This window comes from Ostreococcus tauri (genome assembly GCF_000214015.3).
Source record: "Ostreococcus tauri WGS project CAID00000000 data, contig chromosome 16, whole genome shotgun sequence".
In the NCBI taxonomy this organism is placed as follows: domain Eukaryota; kingdom Viridiplantae; phylum Chlorophyta; class Mamiellophyceae; order Mamiellales; family Bathycoccaceae; genus Ostreococcus; species Ostreococcus tauri.
Window position 1 is genome coordinate 174611 of NC_014441.2, and position 19285 is coordinate 193895.

A 19285-nucleotide genomic window follows, 5' to 3' on the forward strand; every position below is an offset into this window, starting at 1 on the left:
TCCGCTCCGGCGACGTCCCGTTCGTCGTCGTCGCTCTCGGTTCCCTCTCCGCGCGCGCCGTCGACGCGCGTCGCGCTTCCGTCGTCGTCGTCGTCGTCGTCGTCGCGCCGTACGATCGCCGAGCGGCGCGAACGAAAGAATCAATCGTCGTCATCGTCGTCGTCGTCGTCGTCATCGTCATCGTCGTCATCGTCGACGAACGCGCGATCGCGCGAAACCCGAGCTCGCGACGCGCGCGCGCGCCGAGCGCCTCGATCGCCCGTCGCATATGAGAGGCGCGGCGGGTGATACGGCGTTGAGCAGGAAGAGGGGCTGGCACGAGAAGATGATCGATGAGCACAAACGCAAGGCAAGCAAAGGCGAGCAAATTAGCATTAGGAACTACCTCTTATAGATGTTGTAGAGAGTATTTTAGCACCTTGCAACATCTGGTTGGTGGTCAAAACCTCTTGGAGACATTTTCGCCCTTAACATTTTCGCTCGTAACTCGCTACGGAAGAATGAAACAAGATTTAGCCACGCCCAGTTCTCTCACAAATTTGCAGAAGGTTCTCTCACACCTCGTGCATTTGGAAGATGGGACCCTTTTTTTTTATTTTCGCCAGTTGCCAGCGCGTCCCACGACGCACACGCCGCGCAACGCCCGCAAACCGTCCACGCGATGACTGCGCACGGGCCTATCGCGTCGAAACGACCATGAAACCGCACGTCGCGTCGGGCACGCGTCGGTGAGGAAAGATGGAATTGGAAAAATTTGGAAAACTAGAACGACGACGCCGCGCGCGCCGCGCACGGCGTCGCGCCCTAGTGGCGATCTACACCACACCGGTATGGTGTGTTTGAACGAATCACCACATCTCGCGACGTGCGGTGCTCGTCGCAGCCGCGCATCTCGCGCGAGTCGCCGAATGGGCAATTTCGAAGATGGTAGCCTTTTCCCGGTACCTTCTCACGCCCGACATCTTCCGATCGGATACTGTTAACCCATACATCGACACTCTTGGATCATGACTCAACCTGGGGGGGGTACTCTTCTTGAGTGGTGGGAGTCAAAATCCATCTCATCATTATTTGTTAGGATTATTGCAGGCTAAATACGGTTATATAGCCTTCCCGAGTCCTGAGTATGTCACGAGTTATGACTCATGACGTGCAGACTCTAGTTAGAGTCACCAGGCTCGCTATTTTTAATCATCATCAGATCTTTACGCACAGAACGCGCTACGACGCGATCACCACGGGACCTTAAGCTTACATCGATCGATTGTTGCTAAACAACTCTCTTCGTTGTACCCGCGCGGGTGGTAGGTGTTTCGTGTTAGCACAGGTCGTTCGAGTTGCGCAAGATCTATTTTGGGGAGACGAAGAGTCGCCAGAGATCATGTTCCTTGCACATGACATCGCCGCGATCGCCAAGTTGGGCGAGATCACTCCCGCAAACACTGTGGAGTTTACTGATCCAGTCTGCGAGGCGTTGATGTACCGACTCAAGTCGTCAGCGGGCCAGGGCAAACGAAAGGAGAAAGCATCCACGGCCGCGCTTGCGGCCGCTGACCTCCTCAAATTTGTTATCGATTCAAGATTTAGATCTGAGTCGATAGGGTTAAATGAGATTAAAGGCGTTGTCCAATCTGTCGATCCCCAAATTAGGCAAAATGCAGAATGTCAATTTACAAGGGTTATATGCTCAGCGATATATGACAGTTGAGTCAAGAGTGCGCAGATTATGCAACAGTTTCTCTGCAGGACACAGAAGGTGAGTTATTTGATTTTACCTTTGATTAAAGGAACCCCCAGGAAGTTCGTGGTTGTTGTGCCGAATGCGGTGTTGCAAAAGGCAACCAGCAGGAAGGGCCACGTAAAATTTACCAGTGAACTTATTTTTGACCACAGTAGTTATGTGCGCAACATTGACGCACTAAAGGCGAGCTTGAACGCCGACTTCAGTAACCCGCGGGGCACGCTCAACCGTTCAGACCTGACTGAATGGCTTGGTGACGTAGAGTCATCTGAGGCTGGTGACGCAGAGTCATCAGAGCTTGAGTTAGATTGTGATGTTAACCTCGACGGGGGTCCACACGTGCAACCGGTAGCCGAAGAAATTGTCAAGCAGCGGGAACCAAAAGGGCAACCGTCATTGTCGACTGAACCTAATCTCTTGGGGAAAGATAAAGGAGTCGACGTATTATTGTCAGCTGAACCTAGTCTCTCAGAGGGAGCCGAAGGAGTTGACGCAATTGAACCGTTTCAGGAGCGGAATGTAGTGCCTCCTAGATGGCTTGAGCACGCAGAATCATTCCAAAATTCAGGTTGGGCGCCTACTGGGTATGCCATTAGCTCCGAAACGAAGGAAGGAGGCATTGATGAAGGAAACGATCCAACTGCTGGAACTGATCAGCCAGCGGAAGGTATCGAAGAGCTCATTAATCACTTCAGTAAGAATGGTAGAGTATCGGAGCAAGATCTCCGGGCACACCACATGTTTCTAGTTTCCAAGTATGAGGGTGATTACCCACAGATACCTTTCGATATTCGCGGAGAATCTACACCCGTAGCGCATGTTGTTTATGCCACCGCTGTGGCACACATGGAGGACTACGGGATAGTAGTTGATGAGTCGACAGTCGATTTCACACCATCCCGAGAGAAGGAATTTAATGGGCTACTAGAACATACATTGGAAGCAGTTGATGTGAAGCCAGGAGCGAATATATGCGGTACGAAGTGGGTAGATAAAGTAAAACCAGATGGGACGTTGAAATCCAGCCTAGTAGTGCAGGGATTCACCCAAGTTTGGTTAAAAGACTACCACGATACTTTCAGTGTAGTCGCGACGCTCACAACCTTCAGAAGCCACAGCACTAGTACAGGCTAGTGAAAACTAGGATGATGTTCATATTGCACGACTACACAGGCTAGCGAAAGCTAGCGACTAGCAGTGACTGAAGCAAAGCCGAGCACGACTTCACCGCGCTCTGCCAAGCCTAAGGGATGCTCTAAGAGTGCAAGAGGGAGAACAGTCAAGGACTAGTGAAGGCTAAGGGGGTGTGTTAGGATTATTGCAGGCTAAATACGGTTATATAGCCTTCCCGAGTCCTGAGTATGTCACGAGTTATGACTCATGACGTGCAGACTCTAGTTAGAGTCACCAGGCTCGCTATTTTTAATCATCATCAGATCTTTACGCACAGAACGCGCTACGACGCGATCACCACGGGACCTTAAGCTTACATTATTATTACAAAAATACTGTATCAAATCAAATATATCGGGTTTATGAATGAATGGAGTTGACCGGGACGACGATGCCGTTCGCCAACGTGATGTGGTCGGCGCCGCAAAGCGTCAACGAGTATCAAGATCTCAAATGCTCGGAGTGTCGCAAGTGAGCACTATGAATCGTGCTCCTGTTGACGTCGACGATCGACTTCTTTTCGCAATTTCCGTAGCGGTATTATGTCATGAGCCCATTGCTGCAGAAAAAAAACACCATTGCACGTCGGGAACGGCGGCTTCGGCGTTTTGAACAAGTCAGCGCTGTCGATGCGGATGGATTGTCGTACGTTTCGTGGGCGACTCGCTACGTGTTTCGCCAGACCCTCGCTTGAATACAATGAGACATCGAAAGCACCGACAGCAATCTGAGTCTTTAGATATATAACTTTGGCGGCGAGACGTGCTTCAGCGTCTGCCACGTCCGCTAGACGCTCAACTTTGGACGGTGAAAGCGCGAGACCTGTGAGTGCAGCTGGAAATTTCTCCTCGAGGACGCGGTTGATGCAAATCGCGTTCAAAGCGTGCGTGATACCAGAAGACTTGCGGCGGCAGTCCGTCGCGTCCCATTCTGATCCCGTAAGCGTGTTGGTGTCGGCGACGGCGGTGGCGTCGGCGGCGGCGCCGTCGATGACAACTTGGTGCTTCAGTGGGTCGGCGCGGTGCACGTACCGGCGAAGATTGACCGCGCAAGCTTGAATGGTGGCAGAGCCGGAAAGCAAGCTGTTGGAGACGGACACCAGCTTGTCGTCGCGCTTGACTTGCTGGATGGACGTGTCGTCGCCGATAGCCATCATGTCCGCGAAGCGGACGCCGGCGAGAGAAAAGCCACCGAAATAGAGGTGCGTGTCCGTACTCCAAATGATGTTGGTAGTCGCATCGATGTGCACGAGAAGCGTATACTTACCGGAAACGCGACGTTGCCCACTGTCGTTCTGAATCATCAAACCCGTATACGACGAGTTTGTGCGTGAGCGAGACTCCTCTTCGAACCCTTCCAAACGAATGTGCTCGACGATACGACTGTCGTAGCATTCGCCGAAGTAACGCTCGGGAGGGACGAGATGCGATCCACCACCCATCGACTCGAACGAATTCTGCACCGTATGCAGCTGTCCCTCAAAAGGCGCGACGTGCACTTCGCTAGAATCTTCAGCATCTTTAAGCCATCGGTAACCAAATTTAAGTGCACTCCAAACCGCACCGCGCATGCGGCGATTGCCGACATCCCGCGGTGGAATCACGCAAACAAACCGGGCGCTCGAATAAACTTTGTACTCGGACTCCAGGTAATCTGTTTCTTCGAATTTGCTTACGTACAGATCTGCCAAAAGATCCGGGATGAGTCCCGCGACGCGACAGGTGCCACCTAAAAATTTCAGCAAAGCCACTCCAGAAAAGTCTTCCCAAGCGCGCATTCTTGCTGGTGCCGTTGCTTGCGCAGAGGCAGACCAACACAAACACGCCTTCCAATACTTACGCACGATGCGAGACGCGAGTTCAGGTGTGGAATCGGATAATCCTTGAACGAATATCTTCGTAAGCCGGTGCCTGAATTCCAAAAAAGTTCCAGACTGGCCATCCGCCGATTGAAAATCGGCGTCGATCGGCTGCGCCTCGCGCGGCGAGGTTAATATGAATTCTTTGGCCGCACGACGCAGAAAGCTAACCGCGTTCTCGCCGCTCAAACAGAGCTTCGCACCAGTATATTTGTGTATCCAAGACCTAGACGTTCCCTTTCCTTTGTGGCTTCGTTTGAATTTTTCTAATTGAAATTTTCGAACGAACGCGACGCGAGCGTACTCTCGTTGGTTTAATCGGTCGTACGTTTGTGACCACGCAAGCACATCATCGAGAGGCGCTCCTATCGGGAACAAAATCTTTGCATCGAACACCTGCGTATCTCTAGCAAAATGTACATGCGGAGGATACGTCGCCGATCGCTCGTCCGTCGCGCGATCGTCTTTCATGGCCGTTACTCGCTTCGAATCAATGCGCTCAGGTGCCGCCGCGTGAGCAAGTTTCCGTCGCTTGTAGTTCTGCACTGAACGATCGCAACAATCCACACACGTCTGTACGTAGTCGTCTTTAAACTTGTCCTGCGCGAGCATCTTCGTGCACTTCAGACAGCAAGAAGATCCGTCATCGCCCACCGTTCGCTTCGCCTTCGCTACAGTCGTCTGCGTCGTCCGAGAAAGACCGATTAGTATCAACACGATTTCGTTCACCATCGACGTACCGGAAGTCCTCGCTCATCGCGCCGCGCCGCGTTCGATACCGCGTCCTGTTTCTTTTTCTTACTACTCGTGAAGCCAGATCCTTTCTTCTTCCGCGGCATTGTTGACGATGCCGACGCCGCCGCTTTCTGCGCGTCTCACAATGACGTTCGGCGTCTCGATTTAAGTGTCATCGCATCATCGCGCCACCGATCGATCCCCGCGCGGGCGCATTCTCGATCGATCCGCGCGTTGCGGTCGCAAAACGCATCACCACGCGACGTTCTTCGTCATTCCTCGACGTTCCGCGCGCTCGGAACGCGCGATCGCGGCGTAACAACGACGCGCGCGCGTGTCGACACCAATCGCCACTTCCGAGAAAAGTCGACACATCGATCGTCAGACGCCGACGCGCCGACGCGATGCTCGTCGCGACGCGCCGACGCGCGGAAATCGTGAACAGAATCGCAACGTTGGTAGCCTCGCGTTCCTTCAAGAAGCGCGTGTAATCACCCTTGAAGTTGTGTAATTTGCGGCTTCGAATCTCCACGACGCGATTGACGCACGCGAGAAGCTCCTCGTCATGCGATACCAAGACCACGGTACCCACGAAATTCTTGATCCAATCCGCCAACCACATTTTTGATTTACTATCCAAGTGATTGCTCGGCTCGTCCAAGAGCAACAACCCACCGTTTACGCCTTTATCTTTTGAGTCTCCCGCAGGGCTGAGTAACAATCGAGCCAACGCAACGCGCATTTGCCATCCCCCGCTCAGCGTATCGCACGGCGCTCGCATCATATCATCGCTAAATCCCAATCCTTTTAGGGTAGACGCCACGCGTTTCGCCGCCGTGCCTCCACCCACGGCTTCATACCGCGCGTTTGCGTTCGCCAGGCGTTCCGCCGCGCCATCCAGCCCGAGTTCCATCTCCCGCAGCGCATCTTCCCTCGCCGACTCCGCCTCTCGAACGTGCGACATTCTCGAGAAAGCCTCCTCTTCCACCGTCTTCGTACTTCCCGACACCCCGACCTGCTCTAATACGCCGACGAGTCTCGTCCCGACGCGCGCCGAGCCGTCGCTCGCGCCCCGCGTCCCGCTCAATACTTTCACCAACGTCGACTTCCCGCTCCCGTTCGCCCCGACGACGCCACAAATCTCTCCCGGCTCGATTCGAATCGCGTTCCCGTCGTGCGTACCGAGAATTAAATCATTGTCCCCAGTGGTGACGCGTATGTCGTCGCTCAAAGTCACGACCGCTCCAGCTGTGTCACCGAAAGGAATCTCAAACGCGTCCGCATCGGTCGACCTGAGCGGTGCGTCGCACCGTCGACGTCGGTTCCGGGCGTGTTTTGATGTGCTCGATGATAATCCCGACGCTCGGCGGGAGACGAGCGCGTTCGCACGCATGGTGCGCGACGCGGTGTGAGGTTTGAGACGCGGATAACGCGCCGAAGCGCGGAAGGGCGATGACTCGCGAAAGCGCGTGAACGGTCGTCGAAGACTGATCTAAATACACTATGTTTGATGCGTGTCGTCACCCGAGCGGTGATGACGCGCGCTAGGTTGGTCGGTTCTTTGCGGCGTCCGCGGCGCGAAGCGCCGTGCTCGAGAGTTTGGTTCCGTCGCCGGACGCGCTCGCGCCGATGAGATCGACGACGATGATGTCCAGGGGATCGAATCCGGCTTCGACGCGCATGTCGTTTAGAGCTTCCGCGCCGACGATGGTCTCACGACTGACGACGAGGGCGGACATCTCGCGGACGGTCGCCGCAAGCGGCGGTCCCTCGTCGAGCGGTCCGATGCGCACGTCCACGGGAGACGACAAATCTCGACACTCGAGCAAGAAGGCGCGCACGGCGTCGGCGCGATCTTCATATGCTTCCAAGAGCTCGCCGTATTTCTTGTTCCTCAGCAGAGCCTCACTCGTGACGCCGACGTATAAGGTTCCGTTTGGCTCGACGAGTCGCATCGCCGTCGCGAGCAGCGCGCGGTGTCCCGCGTGTAAACGATCGAACGTCCCGCCCACACTCACGTGTTTTCTCGTCCCGTTCGACGTAAAATCATATGAGGTCGTGGCGCGCTCGCTCTCCGACCGCATCGACGCCCACGCGAGCGCCCTGTCGCGCGCCCGACGTCCCGCCTCGACGACCGCGGCGTCCGCGCCCGACGTCCCGCTCGACCGCTCGACCGACTCCAAGTCACCGCGCGACGCACCAGTCGCGACGTGCGTCAAAATGACGTCCCCTCGACCGTCTCCGATGCCCCCGACGACGTCGTACACCTTCCAAATCGTCTCCGCGCGTCGGAATCCGTCGCTCGCGCTCAGCGCGACGCGCGCGCCGCGCTCAATCGCTCGCGCCAGCGTCTCCGCGCTCGTCGACTCCTCCTCGACGTCCCAATCAATGCGCACGCGCGATGCGTTCGCGTCGTCGTTCGTCCGAGCGCGCATGACGCGCGTCGTCGCCCGATGAAGATGAATTTGATGTCGATGTCGAATCTCCCCCTCTCGTCGCGCCCACGCCACCGAGACCCTCGCGCGCGCGCTCGACGCCTCGCGCGACGTCGTGCCCGCGCGCCGCGCCCGTTCGAGCGCGTTCAGGCGCCTCGAGCGCGTCGTCGTGTGTCGTTTCGTCGCCTGACCAAGTTTGTAAAAACGCTCGAGCGGCACTGTTCGCCACGAATGCGCGCGCGCGCGACCTTCGATCGCGTCGTCGCGACGCGCGCGCGATGCGATGTGCGCGGACGCGTCCGTGGGGCCGTCGCGCGCGCGCGAGCGACGCGTGGGGGCGAAGATGTGCGACGACACGTTCCGTGGACGGGCGGGCTGGAAATCATCTTCAGCGCCGACGAACGCGACGTCCTCGCGGGTGCGTCCCGTGGCGCGCCGTTAGACGCGCTCTCGGCGCCGTGGCGGTTGATGTTACTGAGCGACGGGAGCGTGACGCGACATCTGAGCGTGTTGGGTCGGAGCGCGCGCACGGAGGTGGAGGTCGTCGAAAGCGGCGCGCGAAGGAGCGATGACGACGATGACGACGTGCCGGAAGACGTGAAGCGGCTGGGGGCTGGGATTTTACGTAGAGAAGTATTTTTACGCGCGAGAGGGACGACGGGTGCGGGTGAGGCGCCGGCGGTGTACGCGGCGTCGTGGTGGAACGAGGAGGCGTTTCGGAAGTTCATGCCGGACGAGGGGGCGTCGATGTGGGCGAATCTTCGAAACGCCAACGTGGAGTTGCACAGGGAGATCAGGGAGGTGTATTTGGGGAAGAACGAGAGGTTGGAGGAGGCGTTCGGCGAGCGCGGGCCGTTTTGGGCGAGGCATTACATCTTTTGGCACGACGGCGCTCCGATCACGGTGGTGTACGAGGTGTTCAATCCCGCGTTATCCGCGGTGTTGGGGCGACCGTGAGCGCGCCTCGGTGGTCGAAGAATGCACTTGTTGCGTCGTCGCGAAGAACAGCGCGTCCTTAGTATTCCTAGTCTAGCTGAAGTGATTTTTTACACGTTACTGTACTGATCGATCGCACTCACGCGAAGGTGTCGAAACATCGTTTCATCTCGGGCGTCGAGAACAACGACGTGAACGGCTCAACGTGATTCGCGAGCGGCACTTTTTTCATGCGCACGTCGAACTCCTCGGCGATGAGCGTGCCGTAGCTCGCCGCGCATAGATCGCCCATGTCGAGCTCCTTGGTCTTCACGCGTTCGGTGAGGTCGCGCTCGAGCAGGCTCACCATTTTCGGCACCTGCGCACAGTAATGGGCGCGAAGCGTCTCCATCTCCCACACCGAGCTTTTCAGCGCGTTGGTTTTCGCGGGATCTTGTTCGTCCGCGTCGAACGGATCCGCGTCGACGGTTGCGGCGTTCTCACGATGCACGAGCACAGCGCATGACTTGTGTCGGCGAATGAGATTGTGGATGAAAGCCACGCAAAGCATGGCCCCAGCGGGCGGTGCAGACAGCGAAAGTCTCGCGAATCGTTTCACGAAGCTTGCGACGAGGTACGCCGGGAGCGCCGGCGACTTGAGGAAGACATCCATGAGGGAGAAGAATCCGCGACGATGATTCGCGTGGAAGCACGACCCGTCCAGGAGCTGATACAGACGATTGTAAAACGTCGGATACTCCAACCCGTGTTGGGTCATGAGGATGAAGAGTCCGTTCAGGGCGAGCATACCGGTCAAACCGCCGACGTCGATGGAATCGACGCAGAAATCACTCAGCAACTGCGGGTTCACCATGTGCGGCATCACGTCGACGTGCAGACGCATGAGAATCTTCCGGTAAATATCCTCGGGGAACTCTGCTCGGAGCAATGCGAGCCAGGCTTCACTGAACGCGCGACGATGACGCACGCCTTCGGTCCACTTCGACGCGCCCACACTCGAGGATATTTTCCGTCGCTTTTTTGCCGACTCCAGGTCCACGGCGCCGCCCTCGGCGTCTTCGCACCACGGTCCGCGCTTCTCCGCCTCCTCCTCTGCGTCCTGCCCCGCCCGAAGTTTTGCCAACATTCTCGCGAAATCATCCCTCGGATTACTCGCGTCATTGCCCGATTGATGATCCTCAAATTCCCTCGGCGTCGCGTTCAGGACGTCGTACACGTTCCTCGCCACATCCGTCCTAGACGCCCGCCCCGCTTTCGCCTCGTACGTCCTCAAACCCTCCGCGATCTTCTTCATCGCCACGTACGTGTAATACCTGACGTCCACCCGGGTCAGATAACGCGTCTTCATCGCCCCCAATAACTCCTCGCTCCAGTCCGCGCTCGACGTCGCTCTCCGCACCACCTCCTCGTACATCTCGTTCGAAAACCGTCCCGGGGTCTCGCACCTCGCGCATTCCATCAACACCGCCAACGCTAACGTCCGCGTACGTCCGTCCCATCCCCCATCGCACATCACGTCCATCGTCCGCTCCGTAAACGTCCTGTAGTGCTTTGCGAACCACTCCAAGTACTTTCTCCTCGGCGTCTCCGCCTCGTCCTCTCGCTTCCGCGACTCTCGGAGCTCATCGAGCGTCCCGCTCGCCAATCTCTCGCACCAGAACCGCTCGAGACCGACCAGGGCGTCGAAGGCGTCTCGTGACGTCGAAGACGTCGGTGACTTGATGGCTCTCAAGAGTTCCAAGACTTCATTGACGTTGGAATCGCTCGCGTTCAGGTTGATTGCGCGCTCGGCGACCGTCTGCGTCGACGCACTCGCGGTTTTATTCGAAGACGCGTTATTTCTCTTCCCCATCGCTCGAGTTTCACCGCGAACGGAGCGCTCGATCGTCGTCGAGAACTCGAAGAGCGTCGTCGAGTGGCGACGCGCTCGTGGCGGCGCTCGATGGCGACAACGCTGATTCACCCACAGTTCCCGACGCGACCGTCGCTGACGCCCAGGCGGCATCTTACACGAAAGAGAATAATACACCGCGTCTTTCCGTGCCTCTGAGTCGCCCGGAATCGCGAAAACGAGAGAGAACTCGCGAGAAACGCCAGACGTAATCGAACCGAAGATCCAATGGCTGAACACTTGGCGAGCATCTTCGGCACCGAGAAGGACCGCGTGAACTGCCCGTTCTACTTTAAGATCGGCGCGTGTCGACACGGCGATCGGTGCTCTCGATTGCACAATAAACCGTCGGCGTCGCAGACGGTGTTGTTGACGAACATGTACAGGGCGGAGGGCGCGGGCGGGACGGTGGACCCGCGAGACGCGGCGAGCGGGAAGAGCGCGAGCGCGAGCGCGGGCCAAGGGCACTTCGAGGCGTTCGTGGAGGACTTATTCGAGGAGTTGGATGAATGCGGGGAGATTGAGGGGGTGAACGTGTGCGATAACGCGACGGATCACATGGCGGGGAACGTGTACGTGAAGTTTGTAGACGAAGACGGAGCGAGACGGGCGTTGGAGAAGTTGCAGGGGCGGTACTACGATGGGAGGCCGATCTTGGTGGAGTACTCGCCGGTGACGGATTTTAAAGAGAGCACGTGCAGGCAGTATGAGGAGAACTCGTGCACGCGGGGGGGATACTGTAACTTCATGCACCTGCGGCCCATCGGGCGGTCGATGCGGAAGCAGTTGTACGGACGGTACCTGGAGCGAAGGAGACGAGACGACGACGAGCGACGGGATCGTCGGTCGAGAAGTCCGCCGAGGAAGCGCTCTCGCGACGACGAAGACGATGGACGCGTCAACGCGAAGGGGATGTCCGACGACGCACGACGAGCCATGTTCGCGCAGTGGAACGAAGAGGGTGCGGATTGATTTTCTTGAGTTGAAATTTCTATGTGTGCGAATAGCTTCTACAGATCACTCGCGAGCTAAAAAATACTAAAACCGTTTTAATGCGCAACCGCGAAAGCGGAACGAATCATGAAAGGATTGCCGTCATCGTCGGAGTCCATGTCTTCATCCGAGTCCACCGAAAACGCCTCGCGTGTGATGGGATCCTTGCGATCGAACACGATTCGACCACCCCGACCGTAGCGTGGACGGCACTGCTTGAGATCGACGCCGAGCGGAAGCAAAAATGGACGTACAGCGACCATGGACGGGGTCTTCGTGAACAGCATTTCGATGTCCGGGATCTCCGGCGGAGGCTTGTACGGCAACACTTGGATTTGTACTCTTGGACGAGGAGGGTACCCGCCGATCGCCGCGAGACCGAGCTCGCGACGACGCTTGCGTCCGGCAATATCGCCCATGTCGTCTCCCAGAACGACGTACTGACCGTCGGGCTTCTTGACGAGCTCCACAGAGCCGCCGGCAAGAACGATGTTCTTGTTGGGCGGATTCTCCGGGATCTCCAACTTGGCGCGCTTCTTGTCCGCGTCCATCGCCTTTTGTTCAATCGCCTCGTGCGACGCTTTAGGTTCATGTCGAAGCTTGATCTGAAGATTTTGGAGTTCGTGCTCGACGGTGAGCATCTCATTCTTACGCTTCTCTCGCTTCAACATAAGCTCGAGAATACCGATCGAGATATCAAAGGATTTGCGCACTGAGCGAAGCCTGTCGTAACTCGACACGTCGTTCTCACGGCGTCGCCGTGTTTGTGGTCTAGAAATTTTCTCCCGAGGCCTGAACACATTGAAAGGATTCGGGTCGTTGGGCGCCGGCGGCGGCTGCAAACGACGTAAAATCGGCCTCTTCAACCTCTTGCGCTTGTCCACCCAGTACTCATACACTGCCGTGAGAATCGCCTGCTTCCCACTGATCTCTTGCAGCAGCTCCAGAGCCTTTTCCCTCGGTAAGTTTGCCACCACCCCCAGCGCGTCGACCTTCTCTTGATAACTGATCACCTGTCCGCGCGCCGCCGCCATCGCTGTGTTTGCCTTCATGATACGCTCGTTCGCCTCTGAGCACGCCAACTCGAGCTTCCACAGCATCTCCTCGAATTTCTCCGCGCTTAAAACGTCGGCGCCATCGTTATAATTTTCCAACCAATCCTCGTCTTCGTTATCCAGGTCGTATTCGACGTATCCCACCGTCTCCGCCGGCGTCAAGCCGCACGTCAGCTTCGACCGCAGGTAATGTTCCGGCTGCTTATAATTCGTCGGATAATCCGTCTCGTACGATGCCACGGGTAAGATCTCGGGAATGGGAATCTCGCTCACCCCCGCCGTGGTTTCCTTCGTCAGAACCTCCTCGTTCTCCTTATCCAGCGCCTTGTGCGCGTGCGTCACCTCTCGCTGCACCACTTGCTCATCCTTAATCGCCTCGGGATCGCGCAAAAGCGCGAGTTGCGACGTGACATCGATCGGGCGCGCCCGAAACGATCCCTGTCGCGTCGCCATCGCGCGTGTATGCTCAACGACCACTCACGCGCCGAAGAAACAAAGCGAATGCGAAATTTGAGAATTGAGAAAGTGATCGACCGACCTTCGATCGCGTTGAATTCACCCTCGCGCTCCCCGCTAAGCGCTCGACGCGCGGTCTCGAGGCTCCAACGTCGAAAGGGGTTTTCGACCGCCGCCCCGAGCGCGCGTCCACGCCGAACGCGCCCGCGCGACGCGCGTTGCGACGCGAACTGAGAGCGAGATTGAACGAGGGTTTAACTTCAAATGCTAGGGTACCCGTGCGAGTGCCCATGTTTTCGTCCGTGCGGAGTATCGCGACGCGCGTCCAACGTCTTTGGGTGCGTGACGCATGGCTATATCATAAACAACAATCAGAAGAATTTTTTCTCTAGGTGACGCTTGAGGACCTCGGCGGAGCACGAGGGACAGACGCCCGGCCCGCGCGGTTTGACGACTTTGTCAAGCCAACACTTGTAACACGCGACGTGCTTGCACGCAGAGGCAAAGAAAGGTTTATCGCACGGGTGTGAGCACACGACGCACGCGTTCGGTGGAGCCACCACGACGAGCTGCGAGGGTCCACCGGCGGCGATTTTCTGCGCCTTGACTTTCTCTTGGCGCTCGATGAGTGCTTGACGATGCTTTTCATAAATCGGCTTGTGCGACGACGGAACGAACTCGCCGAACAGGGCGTACAGCCCCTTTGGATTCTCCGGAGCCTTCAGCACTCGACTGGCGACGCGAAGTAAATCGCGGATATCGAACTCGTCAGTGTTTACCTTGTCGATGTGCGACACGAGCTCGTTGTATGCGTCGCGAGACAGTTCAAGTTTCGCTCGACGCATGAAGAGCTTCGTGCGTTCTTCGCTCGGAAGCTCGGCGTTCTCGTCATCGATCACCTGACCGACGTTATCCGTCTCCTCCCCGCGCGATCTAGCGAGCTGCATCAAAAGAGGTGACTTTCTCTGCGCCTCCCTCGTTTGCTTCTCACGCGCAGCTCCGAATAAATCCAATTTCTTCGCCTGGAGTGGAACGGTTCGCTTGGAGACAAGCATGAACTTTTTACGAGCCTCTTCGTCTTCGTCGTCGCCTTGATCCTTGGAGAACTGTCGAACAAGCGAGGCGATGGACGCCTTGGACTTTTCTTTGCGCGCCATCGTATCTGCCTTGGCCTTGGCCTTTACCACGGCAATGTCGACAAACTTGGCAGGCGCCGGTTTCGCGCTCGCCACCGACCCGACGTTCGATTGGAAAAAGTCACGCAATCCGCTCACGACACTATTGAAGACTGAGTGCACTTGAATCGAGGGTCGAAGCCAGAGTGAGAGCTGATTTCGCGCGTTTTCGTTCGCGAAACGTTCATCAGCAAGAATTACAGCGCCGAAATCATTCTTGTGACGAATCGCACGCCCCAGAGCCTGGTTCACCGCACGCATCGCCGTTTGAGAGTACCACTCGTTCCCAGAATACGATTCTCCATCATTGGCGCGACGTTTGTCCAGAAACGATCGTTTATGCATCACGAGCGGATCCTTCGCTCCGGCGTACGGGATGCCGGTGAGAATCACACCTCGACATGCCTTATCTGCGAAATCGATACCTTCACTCACTTTACCTCTACACACCGCAAAGAAAATTGCTCCTCGCCTTGTACCATCGTTCAGCGCTTCGTTATAACGCTTGTAGCACTCTTGGAACTCCTCTGAGTTCGAGGGCTCGATGAAGCACGTTTTACTCGCCTCAATTCCAGCCCACAAACCACCCTCAACAAACCTCCAGTGGTCAATGCACGAGTTCATCACGCCGTAGGAAGGAAAGAATACCAATAATCCGTCCGGTACGATCTTCGCCGTACTCAAAATCACGCTACCTATTTCCTTCTTGTAATTGTCGGTGTCTCTGAACCTAAATGAACTGTTCAGCACGTTTCCGCCTGGGCCGTGCGTGAGGACACCGCCCCATATCTGATTCCTCTGTATCACGTGCGGATTCTCCAAACGAACGGGAAACTCCATCGCGAGCTCGCTCGAGAATGATTCCATCGGCGAGAGCGTGCCTGAGGCGAGTAAAAAAGACCCAACGTTTTTCTCGATGAGTTCCTTGAGGCACAATCCTGGGAAGAAGCACCAGTACGACAGCGTCGGTCCCTGACGCTGACGCTGGCTTGTCTTGAAATTATCGGTATCCGGACCGACACGCGTGACGAAGTATTGATCTGCGCGCTTCGTGAAGAGCCGTTCGATGAAGTTTGCGATCTCTGTGAGAGGGGTCTCCTTGTGCGTCCCGGTGGCGGCCTCCATGAAATCGCTGCCGAGTTGCACCATCTTTGCCGCCCCCTTCATAATGGTGACGGCGCGCTGATACGTGAACTGCGTGATCCCAACCCGCTCTAAGAGGTTATAAATGAACGCTCCGTCCTCGACGCACTCGCCCAAGGTTCCCGATTTTCCGCTCTTTGTCGAGGCTTCTCGACACACGCCGTCCAGGACCTCCTCGAGTTGCAGCAGAGTTCGTCCGAGCTCGAGCACGTCATTCGAGCCGAAAGCGCTCGCCTCCTCACCCATACCTCTCTTAAATAGTTCTTTTTGATCGTCACGGAGCACCCCTTCCTCGTCGTTGTCGTCGACAGTCAACTTGGTCTCCCACGCAGAGTTTGTCTCCTGAATCGCCTTGGCCAACTTCGCCGCCGTGAGCGAGTAACTCATGCTATCCGCTGCGCTCGACTCAAGATTATGCGCCTCATCTACGATCACCACTGCATCTTCCCACACGATATCGAGCCCTCGTCGCACGGTATCGTTGAGCAAGTAATTATACGGCATGAAAATTATCTCCGCATCGGCGCACTTGGTCCTTGACAGATAAAACGGACACGGACCGCGCGACTTTTGCGCCGCGATCACCAAATCCTCGATGTCTCGCACCCCACCCTCGAACACATCGAACTTCTCACCGATTCCTTTCCTATTAAGCGACATGTCCAGGACGTTCTTCGCCCCGCACTTGCGCTCCGCCACCAATTTCGAGCACCTATTATTCTGCGCGTCGCCGACCAGAGCTCTCACGTCCTCCCTCGCGCACGCGTGCTTTCGACTCGCCAGCGTCGTCGCCCTCGTGTTACTATCTAAAACTTTCAACTCACCGAGCACCTGTCGCACCTGCGAATGCGTTCGCGTCGCGTACACAATCGTCGGCGCGCGCTCGCGCTCCCGCCGCACCTCCGCGTCCACGAATTCCTCCGTCACCGTCTCGCTCGTCGACGCCTTCTCCCGCGCTCTCGCCCGACGTTTCTTCGCACGTCCCTCGTTCCGCGCGTACGCCAGCGCGGCGGACAGGAGGCACAGCGTCTTCCCCGTGCCCGTGGGTGACTCGAGCAAAGCGGACTGTTTTCGACACATCGCCTCGAGCGCGCGCTCGATGAAGACGATCTGGGCGTCGTACGCGTCGTACGGGAAGGAAACGGTGAACTTACGATTGGCGCCGGTCGCGTCGACGCACGCGAAGGCGTAGTCGGGCATTACCGGGGATGGGAGGGGTCGGGGAGTGAGGACTCGACAGACGGGCGCGCTTTTGAAAAGGCGGCGGAAGAGACGGATGATGAGCGCGTCGATCCGGCGGAGTGCGTCGAGCGCACACGCGCGGTGATGATTTTCAATGAATAATTCTTCGGTTTTCGACGTATGCGGTGGTCAGATGAAGTCGTCGTATCGAGAAGTAAAATCCGAGCGTGAGCGCTGGCACCAACCGTTCGTCGACGAGTCTGCCTCGTTCACCTGCATGTTGTGGTCGAAGTAAATCACCGAGCCCTGTTCGTAGCGCTCGGCCTCGTTGATTACTTTTGGAAGCTCCAATCGAGCGAACCATGTTCCGAGCGCTTTATGGAATCTCCAATTGGACGCCCTGAGTTCCGCCGCCGCCAAGAGTTTTTTCTTCGGCGTCGGGCAAAAGTAAAACGTAAAGAAGAGCGCATCGGCGTCCAATCTCTTGAACAACAGAGGTGAGTCCAGCCCAGGGGGTGCGCGTGTGGGATATGATCTCGGGAACGCGTTCGATCGTCGCTCAGTTCGACGCTTCACACGTTCGCTCGATAAGCGCCAGGCGGCGTCGTTGTTATCGGGCGTGAGCTTCATCGCCGCAATTTCGAGTAGGCGATGATTCACGTGCGGGTCACTGATGAGCACGCCGCGTATACTCACTCCCGTCGGTGTCGCCGCGGCGTCGCCGGCGCGCCCGTACGCCAAGTCATCCGGCGACAAATTTCCCGTCGCGTGTCCGCCTCGGCTCAGCTCATCCAGGCTGAGAAGGCCGTTGCCCGGTAGGTCAAAGATATCTCCGAGCGCGGACGCACGGTCATCGATGGACGCAGACGTGGCGTCGAATTTATCGCGAAGCGACGATCCACCGAAGGCTTCGTCGTCGCCCTCGCCGTCGTCCACGCGTTTCTTCTTCGCCTCTGTCCTCGACGGAGTCGTCGGCGTCGACGCCGATCGCGTTCGCTCCGATCTCCCAAGAGCGCGCTCTCGATCACCCGGCGTCTCCGGAGCGATGACATCGACGGACCCTTCATCGTCTTCGTCACCGTCGTCACCGCCGCCGCCGTCCCGATCGAGACTGATCTTCTCCGTCTCCCGCCTCTCGTCCGCGCGATTCGTCGATTCGTCTTCCCTCGTCGTCTCCCCATCTGTAATCTCCGCGTCTCCCTCGACCACGACGTTCTCACCGTCTCCGTTTACATCCAACATCATCGCGCGCGCGCGTCACGATCCACCCTCGAGCGCCACGTCGATCGATTCCGTCACCTCCGCGCTCGATCGACTCGCCCGTCTCGTCGATCGGCGCGCGCGTTGACCCTCTCGCTCGCCGTCCACGCGCGCCCGCGCCCGCGCGCGCGCCGTTCGTCGACGCGAAACCGATGGATATCCACCACGCGCGTCTCGCGCGCCGATCGCGTGGGCGCCGCGTCGACCGCGCGCGAGACGACACGCGGCACGACGATGCGAAGAGATCAATCGTCGCGCGCTCGGAGATCGCGCGTCGTTCGATCGACCGCGCGCCCCGGACGCGCGCGGCGGGACGCGACGGCGGGACGTCCACGCCGGGAAATTTGCGCGACCCGTGGGCGAGTCGATCTCCGAGCGCGTTCGACGCGCGCGAGGCGACGTGTGACGGTGGGGTGGGAGAGGAGATACGAAGCGTCACCGTCCATCGCGGCGCGCGTCCACCGCTTACACACCGCATCGAACGATCGAATCGCGAGGCGAGAGATGTCGTGAGTATCGACCCGCGCGCGAGTTCGCGAGAGGCGTGAACCTTTGCGCGCGCGAGCGTCACGGTCGCGCATCTCTCTTCGACGCGCGTTCGGCGGCGGCGCGTCGCGTCGAATCGGCGCTTCGATCCGACGCGACGCGCCGCGCCTCGCCGACGCGATGTCATCCGCACCCCGACCCCGCGTCGGCGTTCAATCCCAACGAAGTCGCGTCGACGTTGGATTCGATCGCCTCTAAGATCTCCAGCGCGCTCGGCGGTCGGCCCTCGCGCAAGGCGCTGAACACGGCGTCCTTCGCCCGAGCCCCCCTCAGCGCCTCCTCGCCGCCCACCGCGTCGCATATCACCACCTCGAACGCCCCCGACCGGGCCCCATCCGTCGCGCCGATGACCAGGTCGTTATTTCCATCCACGACGCACCTCGGGAACGCGTCCTCGACCGCGTCGGCGACGGAGAGGAATTGATTCAAGAATTTCTCCTCGTCGTACTCGACGTGAATCGTGAGCGGCGGCGCGTTCCCGAGCGCCCCGCGTCACGCGTACGCGCGACGCGCCGCCGCGACGCCGCCCGCGACGCCGCTTCGGCGGACGCGTCCGAGCGCGCGCGCGAGCATGCGCGCGTCGAGACCGCGTCGCGATGTGCGCACCGTCACCGCACTCGCCGTCGCGTCCACCGTCGCGCGCGCGTCGACGCGCGCGCGCGCGGGCTCGCGCGCGCGTCGGGATCGGATACGTCGTCCGCGCGAG

At 58.1% G+C, this 19285-nt stretch overlaps 11 protein-coding genes across 11 annotated transcripts; 3 read left to right on the plus strand and 8 right to left on the minus strand.

Moving 5' to 3' along the window:
* On the plus strand, nucleotides 1-394 carry OT_ostta16g01130 (unnamed product; the record flags this gene model as incomplete). The annotated part of the gene is made up of 2 exons (XM_022985474.1): nucleotides 1-209; nucleotides 248-394. Coding segments are annotated over 2 exons (356 nt in total), but the record flags the coding sequence as incomplete, so codon positions are not given.
* Nucleotides 395-3392: 2998 nt separating this feature from the next.
* On the minus strand, nucleotides 3393-5611 carry OT_ostta16g01140 (ABC transporter, conserved site; the record flags this gene model as incomplete). The annotated part of the gene is made up of 2 exons (XM_022985480.1): nucleotides 3393-5453; nucleotides 5513-5611. The coding sequence occupies 2 exons, from the start codon at nucleotides 5609-5611 to the stop codon at nucleotides 3393-3395; spliced, it is 2160 nt and encodes a 719-aa protein (XP_022840321.1).
* Nucleotides 5612-5679: 68 nt separating this feature from the next.
* OT_ostta16g01145 (ABC transporter, conserved site) lies at nucleotides 5680-6900 on the minus strand (the record flags this gene model as incomplete). The annotated part of the gene is made up of 1 exon (XM_003083519.1): nucleotides 5680-6900. The coding sequence occupies one exon, from the start codon at nucleotides 6898-6900 to the stop codon at nucleotides 5680-5682; it is 1221 nt and encodes a 406-aa protein (XP_003083567.1).
* Nucleotides 6901-7051: 151 nt separating this feature from the next.
* On the minus strand, nucleotides 7052-7942 carry OT_ostta16g01150 (Rossmann-like alpha/beta/alpha sandwich fold; the record flags this gene model as incomplete). Its single annotated transcript, XM_003083520.1, has 1 exon — nucleotides 7052-7942. The coding sequence occupies one exon, from the start codon at nucleotides 7940-7942 to the stop codon at nucleotides 7052-7054; it is 891 nt and encodes a 296-aa protein (XP_003083568.1).
* A 231-nt stretch (nucleotides 7943-8173) lies between these two features.
* On the plus strand, nucleotides 8174-8899 carry OT_ostta16g01160 (Protein of unknown function DUF98; the record flags this gene model as incomplete). Its single annotated transcript, XM_003083521.1, has 1 exon — nucleotides 8174-8899. One exon carries the CDS (start codon nucleotides 8174-8176, stop codon nucleotides 8897-8899), a length of 726 nt encoding a protein of 241 aa, XP_003083569.1.
* A 118-nt stretch (nucleotides 8900-9017) lies between these two features.
* Nucleotides 9018-10730, minus strand: OT_ostta16g01170 (Nucleolar complex protein 4; the record flags this gene model as incomplete). Its single annotated transcript, XM_003083522.2, has 1 exon — nucleotides 9018-10730. The coding sequence occupies one exon, from the start codon at nucleotides 10728-10730 to the stop codon at nucleotides 9018-9020; it is 1713 nt and encodes a 570-aa protein (XP_003083570.2).
* Nucleotides 10731-10997: 267 nt separating this feature from the next.
* On the plus strand, nucleotides 10998-11741 carry OT_ostta16g01180 (U2 auxiliary factor small subunit; the record flags this gene model as incomplete). Its single annotated transcript, XM_022985507.1, has 1 exon — nucleotides 10998-11741. The coding sequence occupies one exon, from the start codon at nucleotides 10998-11000 to the stop codon at nucleotides 11739-11741; it is 744 nt and encodes a 247-aa protein (XP_022840322.1).
* A 77-nt stretch (nucleotides 11742-11818) lies between these two features.
* On the minus strand, nucleotides 11819-13270 carry OT_ostta16g01190 (Enhancer of polycomb-like, N-terminal; the record flags this gene model as incomplete). The annotated part of the gene is made up of 1 exon (XM_022985511.1): nucleotides 11819-13270. The coding sequence occupies one exon, from the start codon at nucleotides 13268-13270 to the stop codon at nucleotides 11819-11821; it is 1452 nt and encodes a 483-aa protein (XP_022840323.1).
* A 374-nt stretch (nucleotides 13271-13644) lies between these two features.
* On the minus strand, nucleotides 13645-16791 carry OT_ostta16g01200 (DNA helicase (DNA repair), Rad3 type; the record flags this gene model as incomplete). The annotated part of the gene is made up of 1 exon (XM_003083525.1): nucleotides 13645-16791. The coding sequence occupies one exon, from the start codon at nucleotides 16789-16791 to the stop codon at nucleotides 13645-13647; it is 3147 nt and encodes a 1048-aa protein (XP_003083573.1).
* Nucleotides 16792-16962: 171 nt separating this feature from the next.
* On the minus strand, nucleotides 16963-18018 carry OT_ostta16g01210 (NOT2/NOT3/NOT5; the record flags this gene model as incomplete). Its single annotated transcript, XM_022985518.1, has 1 exon — nucleotides 16963-18018. The coding sequence occupies one exon, from the start codon at nucleotides 18016-18018 to the stop codon at nucleotides 16963-16965; it is 1056 nt and encodes a 351-aa protein (XP_022840324.1).
* Nucleotides 18019-18702: 684 nt separating this feature from the next.
* On the minus strand, nucleotides 18703-19152 carry OT_ostta16g01220 (unnamed product; the record flags this gene model as incomplete). The annotated part of the gene is made up of 2 exons (XM_022985522.1): nucleotides 18703-19026; nucleotides 19078-19152. 2 exons carry the CDS (start codon nucleotides 19150-19152, stop codon nucleotides 18703-18705), a joined length of 399 nt encoding a protein of 132 aa, XP_022840325.1.
* Nucleotides 19153-19285: the final 133 nt, after the last annotated feature.